At 40.1% G+C, this 23,783-nt stretch overlaps 1 protein-coding gene across 3 annotated transcripts in view; it reads right to left on the bottom strand.

The window, feature by feature from the left end:
• The window catches only part of GALNT13 (polypeptide N-acetylgalactosaminyltransferase 13), a 766,581-nt gene that overhangs the window by 339,936 nt on the left and 402,862 nt on the right, over nucleotides 1-23,783 (bottom strand). For all 3 annotated transcript variants that reach the window (XM_053698312.1, XM_053698310.1, XM_053698311.1), the window contains exons 3-4: nucleotides 23,372-23,538; nucleotides 5,175-5,382 (exon numbers count right to left, since the gene is read on the bottom strand). In XM_053698312.1, the coding sequence (XP_053554287.1) occupies nucleotides 5,175-5,382; nucleotides 23,372-23,538 (375 nt within the window). The remainder of the gene's footprint in view (nucleotides 1-5,174; nucleotides 5,383-23,371; nucleotides 23,539-23,783) is intronic.

Raw genomic sequence — 23,783 nt, 5'->3', positions numbered from 1 at the left:
AAGTAACATACAAGTTTGCAATAACAGTTTGTTCTCAAGAGCCAACCCCTGTTCCAAGACTAATGTCAATAGAATGTCTACCACTTAAACTAAAGTGGTATGAAAGATCAATAATATGAAATTTTAAATATTCCCTTTATGAATCTGTCAAACACTGTAAGACATAAACACATTAGCTTGTAAACAGACATGTCTTAAAGCAAATGTTTGTACTATAATGCCAGCAATGTCTCTTAGCGAAGGAAAAACATAGCTGCTGCATAGAAAATGTAATGAAAATAGACCGCCATACTAGCTTCAGAGAATGCCCAACATGTAACCGCTCCGCTCTGCAGAGGAAAAGAGGCGGGAATAAGGACACAGCAATGAAATGAAGCACACATTACATTGCGCTCCATTCAGTTGAACAGACCCTCTCTAAAAATCTATCGTAAAAGAGGGGCCCTTGTAGAGCTCAGAGATACATCCTGTCCAAAAACACTTATTGCTAGCAATAGAAACATTATCTCTGCTCCGTTTAACAAGCAGAAGATCTATAGTCTAAACACTTAAAACAGGCCCATAAAAATGGCACCTCTAAACAGAGAGTGCTCACTCCTAACAGTTTCCATGTAGGACTTGAGGGATTTCCTAAAGGAAGTCAATCCATGGGCAAATAAAATATTTAGGATGAGATTAACTCCTGATTTTCTATAAGTAAAAACTGTTAGACTGAGTCCCCATAAAAGGTTTACCCCCTCCTTGCCGTGAAGAAGGTTAAACGTTAGTCTCCCTGTCACACACACACACAAATATTGCCTGCCCACTGCCATAGAACATCCTTCTTAAGGATTTAGAATCCCAACATTAAGTACAAAGGGTCCTCAACTCCTTCAGTGCCAGCCTTCTAGCCCCAGAAGACATAAAAGGCACTTACCTGTACCTCTAGCTGTCCTGCAGGAGGACAGCTCACACAGTATGCAGTATGAGAGGATGCCACTCCTCACAGAGACCTGTGGAAGAGAGAGAGAACAGAGTAAACCTACTCAGGCTTTCTATACCAGGGCAGCTACCTGTTAGGAAAATGCAGTGAAGCCCACTTCACAAGTTCCTAACTGCTTTAAAGACACCACTGCCCAACTGAAGAGACGTGGAGTACGACTAGACCCCATCTTGAGAGCAAAGGCTTTCAAAATAATAAAATCTTGATTGAAGTGAAATAAATCCATCTTCTTCAGACACTAAAACTTCACCTCCTCCTTGCACCGAAGGCAAATGACTGTGTTTTGTGGGTAGGGGAGTGATACTTAACAGCTTGGCTGTGGTGCTCTTTGCCTCCTCTTGCTGGCCAGGAGTGATATTCCCAACAGTAATTGATGAAGCCGTGGACTCACATTACTAAGAAAGAAAACAAAGTTTTTTTAATATTTGTTAAAAAACATTCACCAAACAGAATTTTTCTTCTTGCTTACCTCTATAAATTTAAATTGTAAATGTAGAAATTCAGGAATCAGAGCTAAATGGAGGATTAAAATTGCATGGTTTAAGCACAGAGACATCTCAAGGGAAGATTGTTTGTATACAGTGCTTGTTTGTGTATTTGAATATAATATATCCCCAATGCTTAGGAATGGGTTTTTGTTTGTAAGTGTGTTTGTGCAGATACGTTTATATGTTAATGTCCCTGTGTGTGCCTGTGCGTATTGTGCGTGTGTGTGCATGTGTGAGTGTCCATGTTTTTATGTGTAAGCAAAAGTACAACCCTTTATACATTTACTGCTCTCCAAGTTATATAACCATATAGACTAGAATTTCAACTCTCCCAAACTCCTGCTGCTGAACTGCTATTGAGCATCTCTTGATTTTGTTTTATTTGGCTATTTACTGCTAATATGCAGATTTAAAATATAAAATCAAATAAAGTAAATTTAAACCTTTAAAACTTTGTTTGTTTGTTTTTGCCAAACAAATAAGCACATACTAGACAATACAATGCATCTTCATGACAACTTTCATAAAGATTGGTGCAGTGTTTTTTTTAAGCCACATTCCTACTTTGCAAAGTGCATTTGTTTCTCTATAAACTTAATAAGCTATAAAATAATTAACCATTTACTTCAAAACTTACAGTGACCATCATATTTGAAAGAAATCGTAGATATAGTTAAACTTTACCAATTTGTTTTTACCTCTTTGGCTAGATTACGAGTTTTGCGGTATGAGTAAAAAGCAGCGTTAAAGCTCATAACGCTGCTTTTTCACTCCCGCTGGTATTACAAGCCATGCAGGTTTAGGGGCACCACACAATTTTTTGGCCATACTGCAAATTAACTTAAACAATTTGCGTAAAGTCTTTTTTCAATGGGACTTCCATAGCGCCAGTATTACAAGCTTTTTCTGGGAGGCCAAAAAGTGAGCGGTACAGCCTATCCCACAAGATTTGTAATGCAATCTAAAGTCAATAGTTATGAGTTTTATGTTACAAAGCCGTAGCATAAAACTCATAACTTAAGTGCTAAAAAGTACACTAACACCCATAAACTACCTATTAACCCCTAAACCAAGGCCCTCCCGCATTACAAACACTAAAATAAATTTATTAACCACTAATCTGCCGCTCTGGACATCGCCGCCACTATAATAAACATATTATTTTTTTGTAATTTAGGTAATTGTATTTAATTTAGTTAATTTATTTAATTTTAGTGTAAGGTTAGGTGTTAGTGTAACTAAGGTTAGGTTTTATTTTACAGGTAAATTTGTATTTATTTTAGCTAGGTAGTTAGTAAATAGTTAATAACTATTTAATAACTATTCTACCTAGTTAAAATAAATACAAACTTGACTGTAAAATAAAAATAAACCCTAAGATAGCTACAATGTAACTATTAGTTATATTGTAGCTATCTTAGGGTTTATTTTACAGGTAAGTATTTAGTTTTAAATAGGAATAATTTAGGTAATGATAGAAATTTTTAGTTAGTGGCGGCAGATTAGGGGTTAATAATATTTAACTAGTGTTTGCGAGGAGAGAGTGTGGCGGTTTAGGGGTTAATATGTTATATGTTTATTATAGTGGCGGCGATGTCCGGAGCGGCAGATTAGGGGTTAATAAGTATAATGTAGGTGTTGGCAATGTCTGGGGCGGCAGATTAGGGCTTAATAAGTGTAAGATTAGGGGTGTTTAGACTCAGTGTTTATGTTAGGGTGTTAGGTGAAAACATACATTTTGTTTCCCCATAGGAATCAATGGGGCTGCGTTTCTGAGCTTTACGCTGCTTTATTGATGTCTATGGGGAAATTGTGCACGAGCACGTAAAACCAGCTCACCGCTGCCTTAAACAGCACTGGTATTGGAGTGCGGTATGGAGCACAATTTTGCTCTACGATCACTTCTTGCCTGATAACGCCGGGTTAATGAAAACCTGTAATACCAGTGCTGTAGGGAAGTGAGTGGTGACAATAACGTGCAAGTTAGTACCGCACCGCTCATACCACAAAAAAGCAGCATTAAGGCTCATAACGCTGCTTTTTCACTACCGCTGGTATTATGAGCCTTGCAGATTTAGGGGCACTGCACACTTTTTTAGCCGTACCGCAAATTAACTTACGCAATTTGTGTAAAGTCTTTTTTCAATGGGATTTCCATAGCGCCTTTTAGGGGCAATGCTCACCCAAATGCCCTTTTCAGGGCAATGGGGAGCTTAGGTTTTTTTAGTTAGGATTTTATTTGGGGGGTTGGTTGTGTGGGTGGTGGGTTTTACTGTTGGGGGGGTGTTTGTATTTTTTTTACAAGTAAAAGAGCTGATTTCTTTGGGGCAATGCGGGGCAAAGGCCCCGCAAAAGGCCACTTAAGGGCTATTGGTAGTTTATTGTAGGCTATGGTTTTTTTTATTTTGGGGGGGCTTTTTTATTTTGAGAGGGCTATTAGATTAGGTGTAATTAGTTTAAATATCTGATAATTTCTTTTTTTATTTTGTGTAATTTAGTGGGTTTTTTTTTTGTAATTTAGGTATTTGTATTTAATTTAGGTAATTTATTTAATTGTAGTGTTAGTTGATAACATTAACTATTTAGTAACTGTTCTACCTAGTTAAAATAAATACAAACTTGCATGTAAAATTAAAAATAAACCCTAAGCTAGCTACAATGTAACTATTAGTTATATTGTAGCTAGCTTAGGGTTTATTTTACAGGTAAGTATTTAGTTTTAAATAGGAATAATTTAGGTAATGATAGGAATTTTTATTTAGATTAATTTTAAGTATATTTAAGTTAGGGGGTGTTAAGGTTAGGGTTAGACTTAGGGGTTAATAACTTTAGTAAAGTGGCGGCGACGTGGGGGGTGGCAGATTCGTGGTTAATAACTGTAATGTAGGTTACGGCGAGGTTAGGGACAGCAGATTAGGGGTTAATAATATTTAACTAGTATTTGCGAGGCGGGAGTATGGTGGTTTAGGGGTTAATATGTTTATTATAGATGTCCGGAGCAGCAGATTAGGTGTTAATAAGTATAATGCAGGTGTCGGCGATGTCGGGGCGGCATATTAGGGGTTAATAAGTGTAAGATTAGGGGTGTTTAGACTCGGGGTTCATGTTAGGGTGTTAGGTGTAAACAAAAAATTTGTTTACCCATAGGAATGAATGGGGCTGAGTTACTGAGCTTTACACTGCTTTATTGCAGGTGTTAGGCTTTTTTTCAGCCTGTTCTCCCCATTGATGTCTATGGGGAAATTGTGCACGAGCACGTAAAACCAGCTCACCGCTGCCTTAAGCAGCCCTGGTATTGGAGTACAGTATGGAGCACAATTTTGCTCTATGTTCACTTCTTGCCTGTTAACGCCGGGTTTATGAAAACCTGAAATACCAGCGCTGTAGGTAAGTGAGCAGTGACAATAACGTGCAAGTTAGTACCGCACCCCTATTAACGCAAAACTCGTAAATCTAGCCGATAGTTATCTTATGAATTGGAGCACATATTTTTTTGCATTAGAATATCCCTTTAAACTGCATACATACATATAGAGATGTTAAAAATATCACTATAGTTTACTAGTCATAGAAAAAAATAATGTGTTTGGAAATGCAGATGTGCTGCAAAATGATTTATTTTGTATAATTTAATTTGTTACTTTTTCTATATGTCGTATTTATAAAACCTAGATGAAAATAAGTACAAAGTACGTTCAGCCTACCTTTGTTCTTTTATTCTTCCTAGCAGAGGCTCCAACCAGCCAATTGTACACTCACAATGAGCATCTAGGAAAGTTATCACCTGACCCTTTGCAATATTTGCACCTCTTAGACGTGCACGAATAAGTCCCGATCTTTGTTTCATCCGAAGGATTTTCACTGGTACTTCCAAACGTTTCACATAGTTTTCTAATGTTGTTTTCAAGAAATCTAACAAGCAATATTAAGGTAAGTGATTAGAATTTAGAAACACTAGCAACACAGATAAAAAATAACATGGGACAACTGTATTGTTTATTTAAATGTGTTATCTTTAAAAATTCAGAATATGTCAATTTTGCAGTTAACAGGAAAACATATACTGTACATTTGTATTTTTACTATGCTTATATATAGGGGCCGAATTATCAAGCTCCGAAGCCCCTGTTCCCACCCAAGCCTTCAGGCTCGCCGGAAACAGCAGTTATGAAGCAGCGGTCTTAAGACCACTGCTCCATAACTGGTCCGCTGCCTCTGAGGCTGCGGTCTGCAATCTGTCCGATCCTATATGATCTGGCTAATTGACACCCCCTGCTAGTGGTCGATTGGCCGCAAATCTGCAGGGATCGGCGTTGCACAAGCAGTTCTGGTAAACTGCTTGTGCAATGTTAAATGCCGACAGTGTATGCTGGTGGCATTGAGCGATGTCTGTTGGACATGATATGCTACAGCGTATCATGTCGGACAGACATTGATAAATTGGCCCCACAGTCCATGGGCTCCATGTACTAAATGGCGGGCGGACAGCTTCTCAACTCACAAAGCTGTCAGCCCACCTTCGCTACACACGGGCAGTGGATCTGTTGATTCGCTTGCTCGTATGTATCATTAAACACTCATCGGAGTGTGTAATGCCCGCCCCTTCAATCGCGCGACCAATCATGCGACTGAAGGGGCTGTCAATCACCGAGAGCGAGCGTGCTCTCAGTGATTTTGCCTCGCCACCCAAGAGGTGGCGTAGGGTGTAGGAAGCAGCGGTCTAATGACCGCTGCTTCTTACATTGCGGGAAGCAGGCTCGCATATGCGAACCTGCCCCGCAAAGGCTCCGGAGCAGCTTTTGCTGCTTCGTACATGGAGCCCTATGTCTTTCTAAAGTATTGTTTATTTGAAAATGACAACTTCTGTATTTTCATTTTTTTAAAGGTTAAAACAACATTTAATTGATTATGCAATATTTACTTAGGCCCAGATTACAAGTTGTGCACTAATGTTAGCGTGAGATGCGATACCACTATCGCTGGAATGCACTACAATTAGTGGGCAAATTGATATTACAAGTTCATGGTAACACAGAGTTACCAGAGAAGGTTTAGTGTGGCCAACATATACTCTAGGGCACCCATTACTTTAAATGGATATTGTGACCGCACTAAATATCACTGATACTACAAGTTAATAGTTATGGGTTGTGCTCAAGCGAAAGAATGAGTGCAACCTGAGACCTGAAGTAAAGTGTGGTTTATAAAAAAAAAATCACAAAACACATGGGAAACATTAATATAAAATTTTACACTTATTAATATTTGTAAAAAAATATATAACATTTATATTGCTAAAAAGGATTAAAAGGGTTAAAAATGTATATGGTACATGGCAAAGTGTTTGACTGTAAACTGCTCCATTGTGTGTGTGTATATATATACAGGGAGTGCAGAATTATTAGGCAAATGAGTATTTTGACGACATCATCCTCTTTATGCATGTTGTCTTACTACAAGCTGTATAGGCTCGAAAGCCTACTACCTATTAAGCATATTAGGTGATGTGCATCTCTGTAATGAGAAGGGGTGTGGTCTAATGACATCAACACCCTATATCAGGTGTGCATAATTATTAGGCAACTTCCTTTCCTTTGGCAAAATGGGTCAAAAGAAGGACTTGACAAGCTCAGAAAAGTCAAAAATAGGGAGATATCTTGCAGAGGGATGCAGCACTCTTAAAATTGCAAAGCTTCTGAAGCGTGATCATCAAACAATCAAGCGTTTCATTCAAAATAGTCAACAGGGTCGCAAGAAGCGTGTGGAAAAACCAAGGCGCAAAATAACTGCCCATGAACTGAGAAAAATCAAGCGTGCAGCTGCCAAGATGCCACTTGCCACCAGTTTGGCCATATTTCAGAGCTGCAACATCACTGGAGTGCCCAAAAGCACAAGGTGTGCAATACTCAGAGACATGGCCAAGGTAAGAATGGCTGAAAGACGACCACCACTGAACAAGACACACAAGCTGAAACGTCAAGACTGGGCCAAGAAATATCTCAAGACTGATTTTTCTAAGGTTTTATGGACTGATGAAATGAGAGTGAGTCTTGATGGGCCAGATGGATGGGCCCGTGGGTGGATTGGTAAAGGGCAGAGAGCTCCAATCTGACTCAGACGCCAGCAAGGTGGAGGTGGAGTACTGGTTTGGGCTGGTATCATCAAAGATGAGCTTGTGCGGCCTTTTCGGGTTGAGGATGGAGTCAAGCTCAACTCCCAGTCCTACTGCCAGTTTCTGGAAGACACCTTCTTCAAGCAGTGGTACAGGAAGAAGTCTGCATTCTTCAAGAAATACATGATTTTCATGCAGGACAATGCTCCATCACACGCGTCCAAGTACTCTACAGCGTGGCTGGCAAGAAAGGGTATAAAAGAAGAAAATCTAATGAAATGGCCTCCTTGTTCACCTGATCTGAACCCCATTGAGAACCTGTGGTCCATCATCAAATGTGAGATTTACAAGGAGGGAAAACAGTACACCTCTCTGAACAGTGTCTGGGAGGCTGTGGTTGCTGCTGCACGCAATGTTGATGGTGAACAGATCAAAACACTGACAGAATCCATGGATGGCAGGCTTTTGAGTGTTCTTGCAAAGAAAGGTGGCTATATTGGTCACTGATTTGTTTTTGTTTTGTTTTTGAATGTCAGAAATGTATATTTGTGAATGTTGAAATGTTATATTGGTTTCACTGGTAAAAATAAATAATTGAAATGGGTATATATTTGTTTTTTGTTAAGTTGCCTAATAATTATGCACAGTAATAGTCACCTGCACACACAGATATCCCCCTAAAAACTAAAAACAAACTAAAAACTACTTCCAAAACTATTCAGCTTTGATATTAATGAGTTTTTTGGGTTCATTGAGAACATGGTTTTTGTTCAATAATAAAATTAATCCTCAAAAATACAACTTGCCTAATAATTCTGCACTCCCTGTATATATATATATATATATATATATATATATATATATATATATATATATATATATATATATATATTATATATTTTATATAATATATTTATATTTTATTTCCAAAATAGTTTCACATTAATAAAAAGTCGACTTTTCGACCCATATGTGGGCCTTCTTCAAGACAATTATCATTGTTTTAGTGCGATTAGCACTCCATGCAACAGCGTTCAATGCCGGACTCCCAGTGAAGATATCGGAGATTTTGGGCTAGCATGCTAGCAATAAAATTAAGGCATTCTTTAACCCAGTCCCAATATTCAAAGTCTGGATGTTAGTGCATTTTACTTTCAACTTATAATTACCTGGGAGCGCAAACATTTTACCTTGAGCACAGATAGTACTCATGAGCAACAAAAATATATTGCTCCACTTGTAATCATAATGTTTTATTAAGTTGTGTTTCCTTTTTTTTTAAGTTTTATTGAGGGATTTCGCTTTTAATATTTCATATTTTTACTTTGCTCTTTTAAATTATATTTCCATGTCTTTAAAATATGCTAATTTGTAAGCCCTTGAAGGCTGCCTCTTTACTCAGGGAATTTTACAGTTTTTCCCAGTTAGAAATGGTAGTTTGTGTGTGCCATATAGATAACGTGCTCACTCCCATGGAGTTATTTATAAGTCAGCATTTATTGGCTAAAATCCAAGTCTGTCAAAAGAACTGACATAAGGGGACAGTCAGTTTGAGCCTACCTATGTTTAGCTTTCAAAAAAGAATATCAAGAGAACAAAGCAAATTTTATGAAAAAAGGAAATTAGAAAGTTGTATAAAATTGCATGCCCTATCTGAATCATGAAAGTTTAATTTTGACTTTACTGTCCCTTTAAGACTAGAAACAAGACTTCCCTTTAATCTTAACCAAATAATGTAAATAGAGTAAAAAAACACTTCAATATACATTTTCATTTTTATAATTTTATGTTTCAAGAGAAATTGCTTTTTTTGTCTTGCTAGTCTTGCAATCCATGACCCTACAATATTTTATAAGATAGTGAGATGCACCTCTCTGATCTGTAGAGTGGAGATGTGCCTTGTATAAGAAACAATGGGGTTTGCCGTTTCAGTAAAAGTCCGGCAACATCACCAATCATCTCAGATCTCAGCAGAGGGGGAGCTGTATTAAAAGTATGTTTACACAACATAGACTGTGTGTTCACTAAAACAAATACAGGTTGCTGTGTGTTAACAGTTCAAATAAGGGTACAAAAAATTGGAGAAGAGCGATATCCTATTTATAAAACATAGCTTTTATTAGTGCATCAGCACAAATTTTAAAAAAGTCCACTTTCTCATTAGCCACCACATATAAAAACAGGTATCAAAAAACAGCTGTTAGGAAAAGCTTACGCGTTTCAGCACACAGGCCGTAGTCATAGCTTAACTAAATAGAAAGAATAGTCAGTACTTATTACCAATCCCTAAACAGCTATTGGATAAAACATAAATAGTCACAGCTGTATGATAAATGTCTCACAGTAATTAGCAGCCCCTATATCAAGGAATCAATTTAAATAATTTCAATGAATGTTCATAGACAAAAATCAGATATTTACAGTTTAGAGACGGTATATAAACTATAAAATGAATATATATATATATATATATACATATATATATATATCTCATGTGTACAGTATATAAATGATGCAGCAACATGTATATAAAATAACAATATGAGTAAAAGGTAAAAGCTAAAACATCCTAGCAAGCTATGTCTCCTGTTTAAAAGGGACCAGATACCATTGTAAGTTCATTACCACAATCTAATATAGTTATCAAAGTGGAAATATGGTTTACTAGTTCTTAAATGATGCTTATCCTGAGACGTGTTATCAAAGGTTAGTCAATTTCACAAAATTAACCGTCGTTAATACATATATAAACATACTCATATACACAACAAAGGAAAAAGAAGAAAACAAGGAAATAATTGGAAACTATGAGGGATCAAACCAGGGATTCCTACTCCATAAACACTAGTGGTGCCCACTATGCTATAAGATAATAGAAGCCTGACAATGTGTATATAAAGATAATATGATAAATATCTAGGTAGAAGAAAATATTTTTATAAAAAAATTCTATTGAGAATCGAACCTGGGTATCCCACTCTATAGGAAATGATAGAACCCAATATACTATACAATAGATTGAGAGTGTATGTATTAATGTAATATTATATATGCTCAAAAAATGGGACATCATAACTCGATATCTAGAATCTTACGCCTAGATTTAGAGTTCTGCGTTAGCCGTCAAAACCAGCATTAAGGAGTCCTAATGCTGGTTTTGGCCGCCCGCTGATATTTAGAGTCAGTCAGGAAAGGGTCTAACGCTCACTTTCCAGCCGCGACTTTTCCATACCGCAGATCCCCCTACGCCAATTGCGTAGCCTATCTTTTCAATGGGATCATTCTAACACCGGTATTTAGAGTCTTGGCTGAAGTGAGCGTTATAAATCTAACGACAAGACTCCAGCCGCAGAGAAAAGCCAGGAGTTAAGAGCTTTCTGGGCTAACGCCGGTTCATTAAGCTCTTAACTACTGTGCTCTAAAGTACACTAACACCCATAAACTACCTAGGTACCCCTAAACCGAGGCCCCACCACATCGCCGCCACTATAATAAATATTTTTAACCCCTAATCTGCCGACCGCACACCACCGCAACCTACATTATCCCTATGTACCCCTAATCTACTGCCCCTAACACTGCCGACACCTACATAATATTTATTAACCCCTAATCTGCCCCCCCCCAACGTCGTCGCTACCTTCCCTACAATTATTAACCCCTAATCTGCCGACCGGACCTCACCGCTACTCTAATAAATGTATTAACCCCTAAAGCTAAGTCTAACCCTAACCCTAACACCCCCCTAAGTTAAATATAATTTTTATCTAACTAAATAAAATAAATCTTATTAAATAAATTAATCCTATTTAAAGCTAAATACTTACCGGTAAAATAAACCCTAATATAGCTACAATATAAATAATAATTATATTGTAGCTATTTTAGGATGAATATTTATTTTACAGGCAACTTTGTATTTATTTTAACTAGGTACAATAGCTTTTAAATAGTTAATAACTATTTAATAGCTACCTAGTTAAAATAATTACAAAATGACCTGTAAAATAAATCCTAACCTAAGTTACAATTAAACCTAACACTACACTATCAATAAATTAATTAAATAAACTACCTACAAATATCTACAATTAAATAAACTAAACTAAATTACAAAAAAAACAAAACACTAAATTACAAAAAGTAAAAAAAGATTACATGAATTTTAAACTAATTACACCTACTCTAAGCCCCCTAAAAAAATAACAAAGCCCCCCAAAATAAAAAATGCCATACCCTATTCTAAAATTTAAATATTCACATCTACAATAGTTTGAAAAAAGTTATTTCGAAGGAACAAAGTTTAGACCATAACCCAAAACTTTAATCTGAGTTGGGGTTAGGACCTTACTTGATAAATTAATTACATTGTGGGTTTGTATTTTATATGCGGCCTGTTGCCCGTGAGTTGGCATCTGTTCTGTGTATCCTGAATAGGCCCCCCTCCCGTGGGTTGTATCTGTACTAAGGGAAAAACCTGTTCTATCTGCTGTCTGGCATCATCCATCACAGGCATTTTCATGGTATTTGGTACAGCCTGATGGTAGATAGGTAGTGATGTCGCTAATAGTTCGCCGGCGAATAGTTCCCAGCGAACATAGCATGTTCGTGTTCGCCGCTGCGGGCGAACAGATGCTATATTTGATCCGCCCCCTATTCGTCATCATTGAGTAAACTTTGACCCTGTATCTCACAGTCTGCAGACACATTCCAGCCAATCAGCAGCAGACCCTCCCTCCCAGACCCTCCCAGCACCTGGACATCAGCCATTTTAGATTAATTCGGAAGCTGCATTGTTAGTGAGAGGAGGTACAGTGTAGCTGCTGGTGATTTAATAGGGAAATTGATAGCTAGGCTAGTGTATTCAGTGTCCACTACAGTCCTGAAGGACTCATCTGATCTCTGCTGTAAGGACAGCACCCCAAAAAGTCCTTTTTAGGGCTAGAACATCATTTTTTTTTTATTTTTTTTTCCCTGTGTAATCTAATTGCAGTTGCCTGCCTGCCAAGCCACTTGCCCAGTGCCACCACTCATAACTGGTGTAACAGTAGTTTAAATTTAAAAAAAAAAAACTTTTTTGACTGTGAAACATCAGTCTGCTAGTGTAATCTAATTGCAGTTGCCTGCCTGCCAGCGTGTGTGCCAGGCCCACTTGCCCAGTGCCTCCACTTATATCTGGTGTAACAGTAGTGTAAATTTAAAAAAAAAAAAACTTTTTTGACTGTGAAACATAAGTCTGCTTGTTTAATGTAATTGCAGTTGCCTGCCTGCCAGCGTGTGTGCCAGGCCTACTTGCCCAGTGCCACCACTCATATCTGGTGTAACAGTAGTGTAAATTAAAAAAAACAAAAACTTTTTTGACTGTGAAACATCAGTCTGCTAGTGTAATCTAATTGCAGTTGCCTGCCTGCCAGCGTGTGTGCCAGGCACACTTGCCCAGTGCCACCACTCATATCTGGTGTAACAGTAGTGTAAATTAAAAAAAAAAAATCTTTTTGACTGTGAAACATCAGTCTGCTAGTCTAATCTAATTGCAGTTGCCTGCCTGTCAGCGTGTGTGCCAGGCCCACTTGCCCAGTGCCACCACTCATATCTGGTGTAACAGTAGTGTAAATTTAAAAAAAAAACTTTTTTGACTGTGAAACATCAGTCTGCTTGTGTAATCTAATTGCAGTTGCCTGCCTGCCAGCATGTGTGCCAGGCCCACTTGCCCAGTGCCACCACTCATATCTGATGTAACAGTAGTGTAAATTTAAAAAAAAAAAAAACTTTTTTGACTGTGAAACATCAGTCTGCTAGTGTAATCTAATTGCAGTTGCCTGCCAGCGTGTGTGCCAGGCCCACTTGCCCAGTGCCACCACTCATATCTGGTGTAACAGTAGTGTAAATTTAAAAAAAAAAACTTTTTCGACTGTGAAACATCAGTCTGCTAGTGTAATCTAATTGCAGTTGCCTGCCTGCCAGCATGTGTGCCAGGCTCACAGCATATACTGTGCCCACTTGCCCAGTGCCCCCACTCATATCTGGTGTAACAGTAGTGTAAATTTAAAAAAAAAAAAACTTTTTTGACTGTGAAGCATCAGTCTGCTTGTGTAATCTAATTGTAGTTGCCTGCCTGCCAGCCTGTGTGCCAGGCTCACAGCGTATACTGTGCCCACTTGCCCATTGCCACCACTCATATCTGGTGTAACAGTAGTGTAAATTTAAAAACAAAAAACTTTTTGAACTGTGAAACATCAGTCTGCTTTTTGTGTCAGGCTCACAGCGTATACTGTGTCCACTTGCCCAGTGCCACCACTCATATCTTGTTTAATAGTAGTGTAAGTGTACATTTAAAAAAATAAAAACTTTTTGGACTGTGAAACATCAGTCTGCTTTTTTGTATCAGGCTCACAGCGTATACTGGGCCCACTTGCCCAGTGCCACCACTCATATCTTGTTTAATAGTAGTGTAAGTGTACATTTAAAAACAAAAAAACTTTTTGGACTGTGAAACATTAGTCTGCTTTTTTGTGTCAGGCTCACAGCTTATACTGGGCCCACTTGCCCAGTGCCACCACTCACATCTTGTTTAATAGTAGTGTAAGTGTACATTTAAAAAAAAAAACCTTTTTGGACTGTGAAACATCAGTCTGCTTTTTTGTGTCAGGCTCACAGCGTATACTGTGCCCACTTGTCCAGTGCCACCACTCATATCTGGTTTAATAGTAGTGTAAGTTTACATTTAAAAAAATAAAAACTTTTTGGACTGTGAAACATCAGTCTGTTTTTTTGTGTCAGGCTCACAGCGTATACTGTGCCCACTTGCCCAGTGCCACCACTCATATCTTGTTTAATAGTAGTGTAAGTGTACATTTAAAAAAAAAAAAACTTTTTGGACTGTGAAACATCAGTCTTCTTTTTTGTGTCAGGCTCACAGCGTATACTGTGCCCACTTGCCCAGTGCCACCACTCATATCTTCTTTAATAGTAGTGTAAGTGTACATTTAAAAAAAAATGACAGGCAGAGGCAGGCCACCCCGCAGGTGCCGTTGTGGTCATGGTGCTGTGATTCCCTTTGGCCCTAGAATAATGCCCAGTGTTCAGAGGCCACGCCCATGAACTTGAAAAGTTCTGAGGAAATAGTTGACTTTTTAACACAGGACACCCAATCTTCTATAGCTTCCGCTCCGAACCTTGACGCATCATCCTCCTCCAGCTTATCTTCGGGCACCTCTCAAGTTACCACTCGCCCGCCTGTCACCACCACCAACACTAGCACCACAGCCGCTTTACTTGATCTGTCAGAGGAGTTTTTTACACATCAGTTGGAAGAAATGAGTGATGCGCAACCATCATTGGCAGAGGATGTAGATAACAGTGATATGTCTCAGTCAGGCAGCATTACAGACATGGACGTACGGTGTGATGTTGATGATGTTGTACCTGCTGCTGCTTCCTTTGTTGATTTGTCAGATACAAGTGAAGCAGTTGATAATGACGATGCGTCCGTGGATGTCACTTGGGTGCCTGCTAGAAGATAAGAAGAACAGGGGGAAAGTTCAGATGGGGAGACAGAGAGGAGGAGGAGGAGACGAGTTGGAAGCAGGGGGAGGTCGTCACAAGGAGCTAGTGGCACAGTCAGACAGCATGCATCGGCACCAGGGGTCAGCCAGACAGCACGCCAATCAACGCATGCTGTTGCCACCACCAGAATGCCATCATCGCAGAGCTCAGCAGTGTGGCATTTTTTTTTTGTGTCTGCCTCTGACAACAGCGATGCCATTTGCAACCTGTGCCAAAAGAAACTGAGTCGTGGGAAGTCCAACACCCACCTAGGTACAACTGCTTTGCGAAAGGCACATGATCGCACATCACAAACGCCTATGGGATCAACACATGAGTAGAAGCAGCACACAAACTCAAAGCCGCCATCCTCCTCCTGGTCCAGCATCTTCAGCCACGTCAACTACTGCTGTCCTCCTTGCCCCCTCTCAACCATCCGCCACTCCGTCTCTCTTCCGGAGCAGTTCCTGCTCATCTGCCCACAGTCAGGTGTCTGTCAAGGACATGTTTGAGCGTAAGAAGCTAATGTCACAAAGTCATCCCCTTGCCCGGTGTCTGAAAGCTGGCTTGTCTGAACTCTTAGCCCGCCAGCTTTTACCATACAAGCTGGTGGAGTCTGAGGCGTTAAAAAAATATGTAGCTATTGGGACACCACAGTGGAAGGTACCCGGCCGAAATTTCTTTGCACAAAAGGCAATCCCCAACCTGTACTCGATTGTGCAAAAGGAAGTAATGGCATGTCTGGCACACAGTGTTGGGGCAAGGGTCCATATGACCACTGATAGCTGGTCTGCAAAGCATGGTCAGGGCAGGTATATCACCTACACTACACATTGGGTAAACCTGCTGACGGCTGCCAAGCATGGAATGCGTGGCTCTGCAGAGGAGGAGTTGGTGACACCGCCACGACTTGCAGGCAGGCCTGCTGCCACCTCCTCTACTCCTCCTACTCCATCCTCTTCCATAACCTCCTCGGCTGAGTCATCTTCTGCTGCTGTGTCTTGATCCACATCAACGGCACCCCCCCCAGCTCCCCATGTACTATTCCACATCCCGGATATGGCAGTGTCACGCCGTATTGGGGTTGACTTGCCTGAAAGCCGAGAGTCACACGCACCAGCACTCCTGTCCGCCCTGAACGCACAGGTGGATCAGTGGCTGACTCCGCACCAACTGGAGATCGGCAAAGTGGTTTCTGACAACGGAAGTAATTTGGTGGCGACATTGAAATTGGGCAAGTTGACACATGTGCCGTGCATGGCACATGTGTGTAATCTGATCGTACAACGCTTTGTGCATAAGTACCCAGGCTTACAGGACGTCCTGAAGCAGGCCAGGAAGGTGTGTGGCCATTTGAGGCGTTCCTACACGGCCATGGCGCACTTTTCCGATATCCAGCGGCGAAAAAACATGCCAGTGAGGCGCTTGATTTGCGACAGAACAACACGTTGGAATTCAACACTCCTAATGTTCGACCACCTGCTCCAACAAGAAAAAGCCGTAAACAAGTATTTGTATGACCGGGGTGCTAGGACAGCCTCTGCGGAGCTGGGAATTTTTTTGCCACGTTACTGGACGCTCATGCGCAATGCCTGTAGGCTCATGCGTCCTTTTGAGGTGGTGACAAACCTAGTCAGTCGCACTGAAGGCACCATCAGCGACATCATACCATTTGTTTTCTTCCTGGAGCATGCCCTGCGAAGAGTGCTGGATCAGGCCGTAGATGAGCGTGAAGAGGAAGAGTTGTGGTTACCATCACCACCAGAAACAGCCTTATCAGCATTGCTTGCTGGACCAGCGGCAACGCTGGAAGAGGATTGTGAGGAAGAACAGTCAGTGGAGCAATGTGGCTTTGAGGAGGAGGAGGAGGAAGACCAACCACAACAGGCATCCCAGGGTGCTCGTTGTCACCTATCTGGTACCCGTGGTGTTGTACGTGGCTGGGGGGAAGAAGATACCTTCAGTGAAATCACTGAGGACGAGGAACGGGACATGAGTAGCTCGGCATCCAACCTTGTGCAAATGGGGTCTTTCATGCTGTCGTTCCTGTTGAGTGACCCTCATATAAAAAAGCTGAAGGAGAACGACCTGCACTGGGTGTCCACGCTACTAGACCCCCAGTACAAGCATAAAGTGACTGAAATATTACCGAATTACCGCAAGTCGGAAAGGATGCAGCAGTTCTAAAATAAATTAAAAAGTATGCTTTACACAGCGTATAAGGGTGATGTCATAGCACAACAGGAATCTAACAGGGGAAGAGGTGAAAGTAATCCTCCGACTCCCACGACCACGCCGGCAAGGACAGGACGCTTTACAGATGTGTTGTTGATGGAGGACATGCAGAGCTTTTTAACTCCTATGCATCGCCACAGCCCTTCGGGGTCCACCCTCAGAGAATTATCTATCTATCAAATCTATCTATCTTGTGGCCGGACTGTTATCTGACAGCCACTTGTGTTTCGGCCAAATGTCCGTTGGCCAAATGTCCATCTGCCAAATGTCCATCGGCTAAAAGTCCGGCCACGATTGCACGCGCAGTGCCCCAAATTTGAAGTAGGAGGACAACCAAGCATCTTTTTCCATCTCCCGGTTCCTAAAATCCATGCCATATACACGTCCCCTGATAGGGGACGCAACAGGGATTAAACTGATAAGAATAGTACTACTTAACACACCACTCATATCTGGTGGCACAGTAGATTGCACGCACAGTGCCCCAAATTTGAAGTAGGAGAACCGACCAAGCATCTTTTTCCATCTCCCGGTTCCTAAAATCCATGCCATATACACGTCCCCTGATAGGGGACGTAACATGGATTAAACTGATAAGAATAGTACTACTTAACACACCACTCATATCTGGTGGCACAGTAGATTGCACGTGCAGTGCCCCAAATTTGAAGTAGGAGGACCGACCAAGCATCTTTTTCCATCTCCCGGTTCCTAAAATCCATGCCATATACACGTCCCCTGGTGCCGCAACTGCCTCTGGGAACCTTACCATGGGTCCCAGACGGCACGTCTTGACCGACAGACAGAGAATTATCTATCAAATCTATCTATCTTGTGGCCGGACTGTTATCTGACAGCCACTTGTGTTTCGGCCAAATGTCCGTTGGCCAAATGTCCGTCTGCCAAATGTCCATCGGCTAAAAGTCCGGCCACGATTGCACGCACAGTGCCCCAAATTTGAAGTAGGAGGACCGACCAAGCATCTTTTTCCATCTCCCGGTTCCTAAAATCCATGCCATATACACGTCTCCTGACAGGGGACGTAACAGGGATTAAACTGATAAGAATAGTACTACTTAACACACCACTCATATCTGGTGGCACAGTAGATTGCACGTGCAGTGCCCCAAATTTGAAGTAGGAGGACCGACCAAGCATCTTTTTCAATCTCCCGGTTCCTAAAATCCATGCCATATACAAGTCCCCTGGTGCCGCAACTGCCTCTGGGAACCTTACCATGGGTCCCAGACGGCACGTCTTGTAATTCTCTGTCTGGGAAATTATCTATCTCTCAAATCTATCTATTTATCTATCAAATCTATCTATCTATCTATCTATCTATCTATCTATCGTATCTATCAAATGTATCTATTGCATCTATTGATCTATCTATCTAATCTATGTATCTAACTATCTATCTATCAAATCTATCTATCTCATGGCCGGACTGTTATCTGACATCCAGTTGTGTTTTGTCCAAATGTCCGTCGGCCAAATGTCCGTCTGCCAAATGTCTGTCTGCCAAATGTCCGTCTGCTAAAAGTCCGGCCACGATTGCACGCGCAGTGCCCCAAATTTGAAGTAGGAGGACCGACCAAGTATCTTTTTCCATCTCCCGGTTCCTAAAATCCATGCCATATACACGTCCCCTGATAGGGGACGTAACAGGGATTAAACTGATAAGAATAGTACTACTTAACACACCTTATAATAATGCAGAGAGAGGCAACGCAGAGAGCGGAGTCTGAAGAAGAGGAGTCAGAGGAGGAAGGTGGCTTTGAGGAGGTGGAAGACCAAACACAGCAGGCATCCCAGGGGGGCTTGTTGCCACCTTTCGGGGACTCTTGGTGTTGTTCGTGGCTGGGTGGAGGAAGAGACCTTCAATGACATCAGTGAGGACAAGGAATGGGACATGGCTAGCTTGGTATCCAACCTTGTGCAAATGGGGAGTTTGCGGTTGTGCAAATGGACTGTTTGTGGTTGTTTGTGGTGCGTTAAACAGGGAGTTTGGTCTGTCACTGTGAAGCGGGCGTAACCCTTACACTACCTGATCGATACAACATCAGACCTGATGTTTTAAAGCACGTTGTTCCAAACAATTTAGGAATGTTAGGTGATTTATGCCCTTTATGGATTAAAACCAGACTCTGCATCAACTATGTCATTTTCCGTGGGAGTTTTGCCATAGATCCCCCTCCGGCATGCCACAGTCCAGGTGTTAGTACCCTTGAAACAACTTTTCCATCACTATTGTGGCCAGAAAGAGTCCCTGTTGGTTTTATAATTTGCCTGCCTATTGAAGTCAATGGCGGTTCGCCCGGTTCGCCCGTTCGCGAACATTTGCTGAAGTCTGAGTTTGCCGTTCGCGAATGGAAAATTTTAAGTTCACGACATCACTATTGACCACCTTAAGTATGGCAACTTTTTGTCCCCCATGGAGACAGCTGTATGACATTGACAACTTGTTGTTTCTTAGGACCTAAGGACCTTGATAGGTTTGTCTTGAAGTAAATGTTGTGCATGGAACAGTAACAGACAAATCTCTATAAAAAATTTACAGGAAGGCAAGACACTTCCAAAGTCCATCTTCATTGGACAACTTGCTCCCTATTCAAACATGGTACAATCCATTGTGATCTGTGAACTCAGTTGATTTCTGTAAACAGGAGACCCTTGGAATGTTTTTAAAGGTACAGTCTAGTATAAATTAAACTTTCATTATTCAGATAGGACATTTAATTTTAATCAACTTTCCAATTTACTTTTATCATCAAATTTGCTTTTTTCTCTTGGTATTCTTAGTTTAAACTAAACATAGTTATGCTCATATGCTGATTTCTAAGCCGTTGAGGGCTGCCTCTTATCACATGCTTTTTAAATCTCTTTTCAACACAAAGAGACAGAAAGTACACGTGGGCCATATAGATAACACTGTGTTCAGGCACAGGGGGTTATTTAAGATCTAGCACAAAACAATGCTAAATTTAAGACAATAGATAATAAACAGTCACAGTCATGTGATCAGGGGGCTGGAAGAAGGTTCCTAGATACAAGGTAATCACAGAGGTAAAAAGTATATTAATATAACTGTGTTGGTTATGCAAAACCGGGGAATGGGTATTAAAGGGGTTATCTATCTTTTAAAACAATATCAATTCTATGGTAGACTGTCCCTTTAAGTTTGACGCAAACTACCAAACAAAGGGTTATTTGAGATAAGCTGGGTAATCAGTCCTCTGTGAGGTGCTGCAACCCTTGAACTACTTTTAGAGTAAGAATACTTGAAAATGTATTGCTGAGGTCATACATCCAAGCATTCTTATCCATACTCTTGCTATTAGATACACATAATGCAGTACACTGTTAAAGAACTGTAATAGACTATGAATTGTGATTTGTGAGGGAGCCACTATCCCTTGATTTGTATTGATTACTTGATTTGTATTGAGCACAGTCCATAGAACGTTTGTCTGTGACAGTATCAGTTGATTCTTCTAAATTCTGAAACCAGCTATGCAGGTAAAGAAACTGTATGGAGGGGGGGCTGATGTAACAAAACAAGCTAGAAGAGTCAAGGTTATGAATTTTAGAAAGTATTCATTTGACAGAATATTGATAATTCATTTGTCTGACATTGTTTTTGTCCAGATATTTTTTAAGAGGGCAACACATGTACCTACTGAACATTTGTGCCATCATCAGGATTTAGCTTGTTGAACATAAAAAGTTGAATGGTGAGGAAAAAATAGTTATGAAACTTGTGTGTTTAAGGAAGGGAAATGATCTTACCTCTACTCCTCTTGGTTATTAAAACTTCCAGTTCTTTAAACATCATGGTTCCCTCAAAAGGCAGACCCAGGATATTTAAATTAGAGCTTTAATCATCATCTCAGTGCCAAAATTGTACAATATTTTTTTTGTGGTATTGACAGAATATGGCTAAAGATTGGATTTGGGGCACAAGTAATAGATCAGAGACAATTTTACTCCAAGGCTGTGGGTATGATATGTAGGTGTGATCACAGTGTTGACAACATTGATTGATATTGGGGTTTGGAAATATAGTAGGTGCTCAGCTTTGGAGAAGTTATATTTTAAATACTGTAAATACATCCAGGGTAAGATGAGATAAAAACAGCTAGTGAAAAGATTGAGCAAGTATAGATCAGGTGAAGAGAGGAAGAATTTGATATTGTCTGTATACACATAAGACTGAAAACTATAGAGCTTTATTAAGAAATCAAGAGACAATGGGGCATATTTATCAAGGTCTGGCGGACCTGATCCGACACTGCGGATCAGGTACGCCAGACCTCGCTGAATACGGCGAGCAATACGCTGGCCATATTCAGCATTGCACCAGCAGCTCACAAGAGCTGCTGGTGCAACGCCGCCCCCTGCAGACTCGCGGTCAATGGGCCGCCAGCAGGGGAGTGTCAATCAACCCAATCGTACTCAATCGGGTTGTATTGTGGCAATGTGTGTCCGCCTGCTCAGAGCAGGCGGACAGGTTATGGAGCAGCGGTCTTTGTGACCGCTGCTTCATAACTGCCATCAAGCTCCAAACGGAGCTTGTTAAATAGAGCCATATGTGTAGATTAAAAATCAACATTAAACTTTCATGATTTACGTAGAACATGCTGATTTCTAAATAACTTTACAGCTCACTATCATTATCAAGTTTACTTCATCTTCATATTATCCTTTTTTAAAGAGCATACCAAGGTAGGCTGTGGAGTGTAAATGTGTTTTAAGTATTTTAAGATGTTAGTGAGCGCTATACAAACCCAAATGTTCATAGAGCAGGCAGATTTTCAAGGCGATTTGGATACAATTATTAAAGCATTTGTTTGCAAATGGGAACCTTAGCAGCCCGCTAAAATACAAAACCCTACAAACCTTTAAAACTCATTATATATTCCCACTGAAAGTGTATGTGGTAAATGGTGTCCTTCACACACTAACCCAGACTAGACAGAGTAAAATACAATTCATAATACTGCCTAAGTAGCTAGCTTAGACTTACTTTGCTGACAGACTGGTTGTTGGGAATAATAATATAGGTCTCAAGTTGTAACTGGAACCCCCTTTGGAGCAACTGTCACAAGGTATGTCACAGTTTTCAGTATTTCCGGAGTAAGACCCACTCCTTCCCCCTGCCCTTTTTTACCCTCTCTTACATAGTTTGATTACATTTAGCCCAAAACTACTCTCTTGTTATGATTCAGACAGCTAGCCTCTTGTACTCCAATTAGTCTCCCATTAAGAAATTAAGACATTTTGCGCAATGAAGTCTTACTAATGAGTTGACCCAATTTTAGATAATTAGTTAGTTTTTCTTTATTTGTGTGTTTTAGTTCAGATTAATATGTGGTACCTCAGAACCTAAATCTCCAACCCAACATGTAGAACAAAGAACTTGTTATTACAATAACTTCTTTCAAGACGAATATTGCTGTACTAAGCATGCACTTGGAATGTGACGGTTCCAACCTTAGCTTAAATTATTTTGGTTGTGTGTTTATTTTTTGTTCTGTTATTTAAAAAGTGAAACACTAGATCCCCATTTTTGCAAGAAAATCAAATATCTTAGCATTATTGTCACTGTGTGACGTGACTTTTTGTTAACTTTGTTGTTATGTGGACTCTCTTTACAGTAATTGTATTTCCTATGTATGAGATAGATTGGGACAATAAATAAAGTTTGTGAAAAAAAATGTGTTCTAAGTAGTATATGGCAGCAGTGTTTACAGTAATATATAACACTGTTACAAATATTGCTGCAAACATTACTGCCATATAGTGTTTAAGACGTACCTACATAGCTAAGCTTTTCAACAAACAATTCCAAAATAATAAAGTACACTTTATAATAAGTAAATTGAAAAGATGTTTAAATCCTAAAAGTTATATTTTTTCCTTACTGTCCCTTTAACTAACATATCATACTGTAATTCATTTTAGATAGCAATGCTATGGTATATGAAACATGCATGCAATAATACATACCTCTTTCACTTGCATCATCAACCAGTATGATTTCTGATAAAAGATGATGGGGTGATCGGTTTATTACACTATGAACAGTTCTTAGAAGGGTGCTCCAAGCCTCATTGTGGAATACTATAACTATGCTTGTGTTGGGAAGCTCATCTGGATAAACCTTAGTTTTACATCTGTCAAAAAAGAAGAATATTTAGGCAATTCATATATTGTAATACTAACTAAAACTTAAAACATTATAGGCTACATTACAAGTGTCTCACTATTGTTATAGCAACTCGTGATAATCAATATCACAACCACTCTAACTTGCATGCGTAATACTAGTTGAAAGTAGACTCGTTCACTCAAACACAATCTTTTTTTGCATGCGTCGGGTTACTGCGACTGTAGACCTAGAATAAAAAGTTAGAGTAAA

Source organism: Bombina bombina, chromosome 1 (genome assembly GCF_027579735.1).
Source record: "Bombina bombina isolate aBomBom1 chromosome 1, aBomBom1.pri, whole genome shotgun sequence".
Classification (NCBI taxonomy): domain Eukaryota; kingdom Metazoa; phylum Chordata; class Amphibia; order Anura; family Bombinatoridae; genus Bombina; species Bombina bombina.
This window is presented reverse-complemented; position numbering and strand designations above follow the sequence as displayed.